At 58.6% G+C, this 10,428-nt stretch overlaps 1 protein-coding gene and 1 long non-coding RNA gene across 3 annotated transcripts; one reads left to right on the top strand and one right to left on the bottom strand.

Annotated features, from left to right (window-relative positions):
• H1-10 (H1.10 linker histone) lies at positions 1 to 1,526 on the bottom strand. The gene has a single exon (XM_035273823.3). The coding sequence runs from the start codon at positions 1,141 to 1,143 to the stop codon at positions 499 to 501; it is 645 nt and encodes a 214-aa protein (XP_035129714.1). The 5' UTR covers positions 1,144 to 1,526; the 3' UTR covers positions 1 to 498.
• An 801-nt stretch (positions 1,527 to 2,327) lies between these two features.
• On the top strand, positions 2,328 to 3,970 carry LOC108588488 (uncharacterized). Of its 2 annotated transcripts, XR_013527538.1 has the most exons (3): positions 2,328 to 2,588; positions 3,069 to 3,508; positions 3,839 to 3,970. It is a non-coding gene; the product is annotated as an uncharacterized LOC108588488 (long non-coding RNA). The 2 variants fall into 2 exon arrangements; XR_001907411.4 differs by having other exon boundaries at positions 2,521 to 3,508.
• Positions 3,971 to 10,428: the final 6,458 nt, after the last annotated feature.

Genomic DNA, 10,428 nt, shown 5'->3' with positions numbered 1-10,428 from the left:
TGAAAGGTTTAAACGCTTTATTGTGCCCAAAAAAGACCCACGGAATGAAGGGAAGCGCCGCGCAGCCCTGAGCCCGGAGCGATTGTTTGTCGCGCACCCAAAGGCAGAGAGGGTGGGGAAGCCAGGAAGGGATGCGCGGCTACTACCGCGTACCCGCGCGCCTGGGCTCGGCCAACCAGCGGACCCAGCCCGGGTGGGCAGGCGCGGCCTCGGATATTGGCGCCTAGGGGCCAGTAACCATGACGACGGCCGTTGCCAAGGCCGAGAGCCAATAGAGGCGTCGCCAGGGCTGTTTCAAAAACCTAAAGCAAACAACGAAAAACGCTGCTACATCGTCGGGGGAGGGGAGGGACGGAGAGGACTCGGGGCCCCTCCCTGCGGCTGAGACAGGCCCCGCGGCCCCAACCAGGGCAAGCCTTACAAAATCTACGTCACTTGGGGTAGAAAAACAAAAACACCAAAAAGCCCATGCCGGCCACTCGGACCGGGCCGGCGGGCTCACTTGCGGCCCTTGGGTACTTTGGGGACGCTGGGCTTGGCCGCCTTCTTCACCTTCTTGCCCCCTGCGGCCGCCGTCTTCTTAGCCTTGCCGCCTTTGTCCTTCTTGGTGGTAGCGCCCTTCTTGTGCGAGCGCTGTTCCGGCTTCTGGCCCCTGGCGGGCTTCTTGTCTGCGCTGCGCCTGGAGCCGGCCGCGCCCGGGGCCGCCTTCTTTGCTTTGTGCGCGGCAGGCACTGGGGCGGTGGCGGCCGCCTGGGCTCCCCGCCGCTCTCCGCCGCCCTCCAGCTTCTTGCGGTTGAGCTTGAATGAGCCGTTGGCGCCGGTGCCCTTCACCTGCAGAAGCGTGTCGTTCTGCACCAGCGCCTTGATGGAGTACTTGAGGTAAGTGCGCCCGTTCTGCTGGTCGAACCACGGCACCTTCTTGGCCTCGGTGTAGATCTTGGCCAGCGACGAGCCGTTGCGCTCGCCCAGCCTACGAATGGTCTCCACCACCAGCTGGCTGTACTTGCCCGGCTGGTTCTTCTTCTTGCTGTTCTTCCTTTTCTTAGATGGGGAGAGCGCCGCCGAGCCGCCAGCTTTGGTCACCTTCTTGGCCATTCCCTCGGCGGTCGTCACCGGCAGGGCCTCCTCGAGCTCCACGGACATGGTAGCAAGCGGGTTGGTGGCCGGCGGCGCGCGGAAGCCGGGAGGCCGCGCCGGGAAAAGGAAGGCGAGGGGCCGAGGGGGTGCAGGGGGGCTGGGGGCGCGCGGCGGCTCCAGGCGGGAGCGGCCGCGGCCGGGCCTGGGGCCGGGCGGCAGGGCTGGGGTGGGGGCCGGGCCGGGCCGGAGCGAGGGTTGGGGGGCCCGGAGCCGGGGCCGGGTTAGGGGACCGAGTTGGGGTCGGCGACTGAGTCCGAGCCGGCGGCTGGAGCTGGGGACGCAGACCTAAGTCGAGCCGAAGAGAAGAGGAATCCCGCCGAACGCGCGCGGCCGCCGCTGCTTCCACTAGCGCCTCCAGAGCTCGCTGAGCGTGCGCGTTGCGCTCTGGCGAAGAGGGCGAGTCTCTCGGCTTTTTATAGGTTCATGGCGGACCACGTTGAGAACAACAACAGCCTGGTCCGGGGCCAGCTCCAACTTGTGCTTCTTGGAGCCCCTTCTCTGGCCGCTGGCTACTCGGACCGCGCCTCTCCAGCGCCACTGCGCCCGCAGCGGGGCGCCCCAGACGGGGCCTGAGCTCCCAACGCAGTGGAGAGGCGGCTTGCGTCCTGGAAGAGCTCAGCAAAGGCGAACGGAGAGGTGCACCCTAGGCTGCGGGAGCGCGAGAGGAGGGGGGCACCTCGTTTGGAGGCCAATAGCGCGGGCCCCAGGGGAGGACCCACGGCCAGGAGCTTGGCGGCCGGCAGCCCAGAGAATGCCACGGACACCCGAGCCCTGACCCGGCCTGGGGGGCTCCAGGCCTGCCCGCAAGAGGAGCTTTAATTTGTCCAAACTAACACAGGGCGCGCCCTCACGTGGTCGGCTGGGGCAACGTGAACTGCGCTAGGACTTCCTTGGGGGTTTTCCGCCCCATCCAAAGGGGATGGCGAGTGGGAGGCACCCTCCAGCTGCACCCATGGGGTCTTGTTGTGCCTCTCGGGGCCTGGGCACAACCCGGAGAATGGAGGACTACGGCAGGGCCTCTCTGGGGACACAGCCTCGCCGCTCCCCCCACCCCGTCGCCGCTGATGTTCCCAGGGCCTCATTTTGTGATGCACAAGTAGCTGCTGCAGGTCCTCCCAAAGCCGAATGGGGGCTCCAGGGTGGGACAGGGTGGGCGGGGGTGAGGCTGTGACACCGGAAGGAGTTCCTGTGAGAGGATGGGGAAGGGATTCGCTCTTAGTTCCTGGGCGCACCCCTCTCCCTCTCCCGTGAGCAGGGAAATGCTGGCTGGCGGGAACACAGCAAAGGAGACCGAGTCCTGGAGAATGGTCCCGGGTTCCACCCTCCCCGATGGGCTTGTGCAAGCCTGGTGGCCCAAGCTCTGCGGACTCTAGTATTGGAGGTGCAGGGGAGGCACAGGGCAGTTTTTGTTGAAGCCAGTGCAGTCTCTACTTGGGGAAGCTGAGACCAGGGTGAGATGCTCGGGTATGAGAGGGGATTCCTTTGGGGGTAGGTGATGTAGGGCACAGGAGTGGGGCTGGGGCTGGGGAGTGGCAGGGGTGCAGGCAGGAAACAGTCTCCTGAGGCCCGGCATAGGAAAGCGATGGAGGTGTAAGGAGGTTGGGGATAGGACGCTGGTGAATTGTGGTTCCCAGAGGGAGGAACAGGCACATTTACAGGTGTACAGAACAAGAGGCCCTGACAGGGGGGGTGGGTGGGTGCATTTGTGGCCTTGGGCCCAAGCAGGCTTCTCTGGGTGAGGGCTGGCAGTGCCTCCCCTTTTTTCCAGCTCACCCCTTTCACGCACATAACCCATTTTGTTACCCTGACAAAGGGATAAGCCCTAGAGAGGAAGAAATAAGCCCTAGAGGAGGAAACAGTGAGCCTGGATGGGTTTTTTGGGGGAAGGCTGGCAGGGGCATGGAGCCAGGAAACAGCCTTTGCCTCCATAGCACTGGGTACCCCAAGAAAAGTGAGAAGAGAGATTGCAGCCCAGGTCCCTGCAGAGGAGGATGGGCTCCTTTCCCAGGAAGGACCAGATGAGTGGACTGTCTCCAGGGCACAGGACAACCTTGAGGACCTGAGGCCTCCATCCCTTTGAGGATGGACCATGTGAATTTCCTGACAGAGAACCCGGATGGGTTTCTGAAAACATCTCCCAGAGCCTGCAGAGACCTTACAACTATTTCCAGGCTAGGCTGCATGGAGGACATGAGAGGAGCAGCCAGCTGTGGGTGCCACACCACTGATCAGGGTGCCCAGGAGCAGGAGCTTTCTGAGGATTCGCAGAGGGGACTCTGGGAGAGGAACATGGTGGCCACAGCTGGAGTGACTGTGGTGCACAGAGATGGGATGGGAGCAGGAAACCCAGAAGAGCGGGCTCCAGAACCAGGTAGAGGGGAGGCAGCCCGGCCGTGGCCCAGAGGGGTTGATATGGTGGCCCAGAGGGGTTGATATGGTGGCCCAGAGGGGTTGATATGGTGGTCCAGAGGGGTTGATAGGGTTTGGATCTGTGTTCCCACCCACATTTCAGGTTCAGTTTTAATCCTCAGTACTGGAGGTGGGTCCTGGTGGGAGAAGATCGGATCATGGGGCTGGATTCTAATGGTTTAACACCATCCCCTTTGTGCCGTCCTTATGATAGTGAGTTATCGTGAGATCTGGTTGTTTGAAAGCATGTTGCATCTCCCCCAACTCCCTCTCTTGGTCCCGCCCCTGCCAGGTAGGACACCCGCTCCACTTACCTTCTGCCATGAGTAAAAGCTCCCGAGGTCTCCCACGAAGCAGATGCCCTGTGCTTCCTGTACAGCCTGTGGAACTGTGAGCCAATTAAACCTCTTTTCTTTAAAAATCACCCAGTCTCAGGTATTTCTGTATGGCTTTGTGAGAATGGACTAATACAAGGGGCTTGAGCGGGTCTTCTGGAAAGTCAAAGGGTGAGCAGAAGCAATGCCCCTGAAGGAGCCCAAGCCACAGGTGACAGGGCCATTGCTCAGCCTTTTGTGCAGCCACTGTGGGGAGAGGAGTTTGCTGGAGGTGCCACTCTGGAGGTGGCTGTAGCCACAGGCTGGGCCGGGGACACTCCTGGGTCATCTGTGCTGGGGGAAGGGAGGATGCTCTAGTGGAGACAGAGGAACAGGGTCAGGGAGGAAGGTAGGATCCAGGTGTGGCCTCCTTCGTGAAATCTGAGGAGAAGAGATGCAGGAGAGAAGGCCTGGGCACCACAGCCAGCACAGCCACTCACAAAGTGGAGCCGCAGTCCAGGTGGCTGAGGAGAGTGGCCAGGCTCCCGGCCACCATGCCCCCAAGGACCAGGCTGGGAACGCAGGGGAGAAGTCAGCACAGGGCTGGAGCCCTGTGGGCGGGGCAGTGCTGTCCAGGCCTTGGGGGAGGACACAGAGGATGAGCTCAGACCCCAAGCCAGCCTCGGGCACACGGGCAGGGGATGGCTCCTTGGTCTGTTGGTGGAGGGGAGGCTTTTGCCAAGAGGGAGGCTGCCTGTGGCCCAGGGCTCAGGAAGACTAATCCTAGACATTGGGAGCTGGCAGGGACCAAGTGGGATCTTCCACTTGCCCTCATGATATGGAGGAGGCAACTGAGGCCTGGGGAGGGGGTTAGCCAGGAGACCAGGACTCAGGCTGAGGTCTTGCAGGCTTCAGGGTGCCTCTCACCCCCCACGCTCCTGCTCACCCTTTCTGCATCATCCACCAAGGAAACCGTAGGTGGGGAAGGTCCCAGGTCCTCAACCAAAAAAACAGAAACAAAAATGCCAAATATGAGAAAAGGAGCTTCTGGAAGTGGCCAGGGCCTAGCAGAGACCAGGGCAAGACCATGTGCCCAGCACCTGAGTTGCCCCTTCCCTGGGCCTGGCCAGTCTGGAGGAGGCTCTGGTGGGTGAGCAGTGGGTTTTGGGGGGCAGAATCTGGAAGGGGCTCTGTGGCTGCTGTGCTTTCTCCTTCCTCCCTCTCTCAGGAACATTCAGTCCCGGGGCTGCAAACACCACCAGTACCCTGATGAGCAGGTCCTTTCTCCTGCCCGAGGTTGGCTTCTCTCCCTTGCAGACCCCTGCATCCCGTTCCTCCTGCCATGCCCACCTGGAGTCTGGGTGTGGCCAACACAGACTCCGCTCCTCCCAAACCTTTGCCAGTGATTCTGCCCAGAGGTGGGACTGCTCCTGATTTCCTGACTCTCTCATCCAACCTATGGCTTCCTGCCCGTCTACCCCAGAACTGCTCCCACAGCGGCTGAGCTCCCACCTCTCCATCCTTTCCCCCAGCCTCAAGTTCTCTCCGCACAGCCCCAACACTGAAGTCTGAGTGGTGGGTCTTGCCTCTGCCAAAAGGTCTCCAATGGCTTCTCACCTGATGTAGTGTAAAGTCTCCCGGAGCCTTTGCCATTGACCCCTACCAGGGCTCTGAACGCGTCTGCTCTGCTCATCGCTCAGCCCCACTGGCTGTTTTGCTGACCACAAGTCCTCATGACTAAGGACTTGCTATGTTGGCCCCCTGGTGGCTCCTGCCCTGGCCGGCCTCCCTAGACCCCTCCCTAGGGCTCCTTCCGGAGCACCCTGCCTGCCTGGCTCACAGCCCCTGCCATCTAGTGTGTCCATTGAGTCTCTGGCTGCGAGTTAAGCACAGGACGTGGGGCGGCCATGCTCCCAGCTGCACCAAGGCAGGGTGGACGCAGCGTGCTCCCAACATAGACACACGTGCAGCAGCAACGGATGGGAGGGAGGACAGGGGTCAGGCACTCCTGTCTGGGCCTGGACCTGACTCTCCTTCAAACTCTGGATGTGACCCTTTCCCTACCACCACTGCCCAGCCTCAGTCTTCCAGTTTGTATAAAGGGGCTGGATTGTGGAGTGTGAATGATTCAGCTCGACAGTCTGATTCTGGGCCTCCAGACACACACCATTCATACCCACAGTTCACACACTCAGAAACCTACTCACTCACGCTCAGATTTACCTTCACACATGCACATTTCCCCATCTGACACCCCTTTCCAGAACCAGAAAGCGTTCTGAGCTTGGCCTCTGTCACACAGGGTTCCAGGTGTTTTTGGAGCTCAGCAGGGAGAAAGCCAGAATGTGCTCCCTGACCCTCTGCAGGGCAGGTAGAGAATGGATTCTCAGTCTCTGAGGTCGCCCCCTCCAGCTTGGGAGACGGAGGCGGGTGGGTGGCGGGCAGAGGCCTCCTCCCTATCCCCCTTTCCTGGAGCCCTGCCACTTTGGCACCCTCTGCCCTCCAGCCCTGCAGGGGCTCTGTGGCAGGGCTGGTGTGCAGGCTCACAGGCTCTGGAGATGTCCTGGGATGCCTTGGCACGGGAATGCCACTAGAGACAGGATTCCTCCTCGATTGACCTGCATGGGGGCTCCTGCTGCTTTGGGGGCTGCTCTTCAGCAGCTGAGTTAGGCAATGACCCCACCTCATTCCCCAGCCAGGACTTGAGCAGGAACTCACGTCTGACAGGTAGACCTTGTTGCTGAACTTGTCAAAAACCTCGATGGTGATTTCATATAGGCGGCCAGTCTCTAGCACCCACCTGTCACCAGGATGAACAGTGAATCCTAAAACAGAAAGGAGGAGGCTGAGCACTCTGGCTGCAGGGGCATCAGGGCAGAAGAGAATGGGACCACCTCCCTCAGCACAGGAGCCCTCAGCATCCACCTGGGAAGCCCCACACCACCCACCTGCGGGCCCCATACGACCCACCTGAAGGCCCCACTCCACCCACCTGCGGGTCCCACTCCACCCACCTGCGGGCCCCACACCACCCACCTGAGGGCCCCACACCACCCACCTGCGGGTCCCACTCCACCCACCTGCGGGCCCCACACCACCCACCTGTGGGCCCCACTCCACCCACCTGAGGGCCCCACACCACCCACCTGTGGGCCCCACTCCACCCACCTGAGGGCCCCACACCACCCACCTGCAGGCCCCACACCACCCACCTATAAACCCCACACCACCCACCTGCAGGCCCCACACTACTCACCCGAAGACCCCACTCTACCCACCTGCAGGCCCCACACCACCCACCTATGGGTCCCACTCCACCCACCTATGGGCCCACTCCACCCACCTATGGGCCCACTCCACCCTCCTGCAGGCCCCACACCACCCACCTGCAGGCCCCACACTACTCACCCGAAGACCCCATACCACCCACCTGGAGGCCCCACAACTCTGGCCCTGGCCTCCACAGAGAGGGACCTGCTGCTGAGGAGCAGAGGCCTGATGCCACCTTCAGCCCTGAGTCCTGAACTGACCTCGCCAGGACCAACCCTGGACTCATCCAGCTCTGTCTGAACAAGCCTCCTTCAAACTCATTCTCGTCCTCAGTAGGTCTACACTCAGAATCCACAGGAGCTCTGTCCTCAACACACAGCAGGTGTACATTCTGAACCCTCGGCAGGTGTACGCTCTGAACCCTCGGCAGGTGTACGCTCTGAACCCTTGGCAGGTGTACGCTCTGAAAGAGTCCAGAAGAATGAACTGATCCCAGTTTTGTCCTCCGAGTGCTGACTTTGACAAGTCATAGTAGAAAATGCCCTGCACCCTAGGGTCAGTGAAGGGTCCGCTGAAGAGCTGAGGAACATCGAAGGGAGGAAGAAGTCCCACCTTGGGCAGCCAGGGTGGGCTCTCTGGAGGAGAGGACACCTGAGAGGCAATGTCAGAGGAAGCATGGCTTCTGAAAGCAGAGTGCAGGAGGGGAAGGTGCTCCAGGTAGAAGAGGCAACATAAGGAAAGGTGAGGAGGGGGCATCTTTGGAAACCCTGAGCTATTCCAGTTCTGCTGTGAGAACACTGACTGGAGGCAGGCAATCTGCAGGTGGCTTCTGGCCAAAAAGGCAGATCCCAGCCACATGGGGAGGTCCCCCAATGCCCAGGAAAATGCAGCGGCAGGAGACAGGCCGTGCATCCAGGAAGAAAAGTGCTCAGGCAACAGTCAGACATCCTGGATCCCAGCCCCTGCTCGGCCACCCATGAGCTGTGTGACTGTGCGCAAGTTACTGAAGCTGAACCTCAGCTTCCTTGTCTATACAGTGGGCATCAGACCATTTATAAGCACAGTAAGACACTGTACTTACTAAGGGGACAACACACTGCCTGGCACCCTTGGGCAACCAGGGTGCCACTGTTTGTTGAGCAATTATCGTTCTGGACATTCATCAGTCTGGATAAGGCACATCCTTTCTGGGACTGCCAGACACTCAAAGCTTCCAAGGGTCAAGTTCACCTTCACAGTGAAGACTCTGACCAGAATAGAGGTCGCAGGCTCAGAAAAAAGGCAAAAGGATGATGAAAATACTCATCAAAGTATTTTGGGGCAAGGAGGACCACGTAGAAAGCATTATGCCCTCATGGTGGGCAAGGAAGGGAGTTAACCATTTCCTTGCTGCAAAGGTGGGCCCTTGACATGGGCTGTTGGTGAATGACCCAGTCTGTGGAGACCAGATAATGTTCTACTCTGGAACTGGCAGCAGGGGCCATCAACCCTTCAGGAGTTAGGGGGAGTGTGAGGGGAAACTATCTAGGGGTGCCAAGGTGTCCTGGCATAACAGTGGTCACAGAAGGCCCAGAGCAGGCACCTCCCCAATCCCAACATCCCCACAACCTGCCTGGGAAGAACGGACGCACACTTAGGAAAGAAATGACTTTAAAGGGGCTTAACTAGAACCACAGGATGAGCCATAGCAAGTGCTGGCCAAGACGTGGAGATCATGGCACCTTCACACACTGTCCCCGGGAATCTGAAAAAGGGAAGCACTTGGGAAATTGCCTGGCAGCTCCCGAACAGTTAAACACAGAGTTATTCTATGCCCCAGCAATTCCACTCCTAGATGTCGACCCAAGAGACTGGAAAATACACGTCCACATGTGAATGCTCTCACCAGCTTTATTCATAACTGCCAACATGAATACAATGCAGAGTCCAGCAAAGGAAGAACAGAGAAACAAAACGCCATTGACCCCTGCAATGGAAAGTTACTTAACAACAAAAAGGAACCAAGTGTGGATACATGCAAATGACACAGATGAACTCTGAAAAACGTGCTCAGTGAGAGAAGCCAGTCACAAAAGCCTGCACACGTGGTTGTATACAGCTACAGGCACTGTGACTCAATTCCCATGAAACGTCCAGAACGGGCAAATGCAAAGAGACAGAAAGCAGATTCGTGGTCATCAGGGGCTGGAGAGAGGAGAGAATGGGGAGTGACTGCAATGAGTGTGGCGCTTCCTTTAGGGGTGATGAAAATGTTCTGAAGTTGGACACTGGTGATGGTTGCACAACTGTGTGAGTCTACAAAAAAGTGCTGAATTGTACCCTTGAAATGGGTGAACTTCATGTGATATAAATCTTGATAAAAATAAACAGCTATTTTAAAAAAATGACTTAAGGCAGATATAAATCTTGATAAAAATAAACAGCTATTTAAAAAAAATGACTTAAGGCAGGAAACAGAACAGAGTAGTTATGAACAGGGATTGCAAACTACATCCCCTGGGCCAAATCTAGCCCCCTATTTCTATAAATAAAGTTTTATTAGAACACAGCCATGCCCATTCATTTCTGCATCATCTATGGCTGCTTTAGTGAGACAATGACAGAGCTGCATAGTTGCCACAGAGACCATATGGCCAGGAAAGCCCACTATTGTGGGCTTTCCATCCAGCCCTCCACAGAAGGGTCATCTCTGGGGCCAGGCTTGGCTGCTTGCAAGCCCCGCATCTGTTGTGTGTGTGTGCACACTCGGTTGAGCGTGTGGGTGTGTTCATTCTGTGCCTGCATCTTCGGGTCGCCATATGGCAAATGAGCTAGGACGTGTGAAGTACTCCTGGGAAGGCCTGGCCGCAAGGTATACTCAAACTTTGCCTGTTCTGCTCCCAAGAACAGCTTATGCTCCCCAAGACCCTGCATACAAGCTTCCATAACCTCCTGCACCCACCCCTTCCTCAGCTTCCTCTGTTTTGAGAAAAAGGTGAATCCCACGCCAACAGGCAGGACCCTGTACACAATGCATCTCACCCTGCTCCATGCTTCAGTCTCCTCCAGGATGAAAGGAACTTTCGTGCCTGGCACACGGGATCTAAGTTCTGGACCAGGAAGCAAAACCTGCCCCAAGAGCCGGAGCAGGAGGCACGGCCCAGCCAGCCTCTCCCAGCCTCCCACTGGGGCTGAGAATGCCGGCTTCCCCAAGACTGCTGCACCAAGGACCAGCGCTGTGACCAGCAGGGTCTGGCTTCACGGTCCACCACAGTTCTGAGCACACCGGCCCTGCTGCAGGGGCCCCTGAGCGCCAGGA

Source organism: Callithrix jacchus, chromosome 15 (genome assembly GCF_049354715.1).
Source record: "Callithrix jacchus isolate 240 chromosome 15, calJac240_pri, whole genome shotgun sequence".
In the NCBI taxonomy this organism is placed as follows: domain Eukaryota; kingdom Metazoa; phylum Chordata; class Mammalia; order Primates; family Cebidae; genus Callithrix; species Callithrix jacchus.
This window is presented reverse-complemented; position numbering and strand designations above follow the sequence as displayed.

Excerpts from the sequence above, each read along its gene's own strand:
- H1-10 (XM_035273823.3), bottom strand. The coding sequence starts at position 1,143 with ATGTCCGTGGAGCTCGAGGAGGCCCTGCCGGTGACGACCGCCGAGGGA.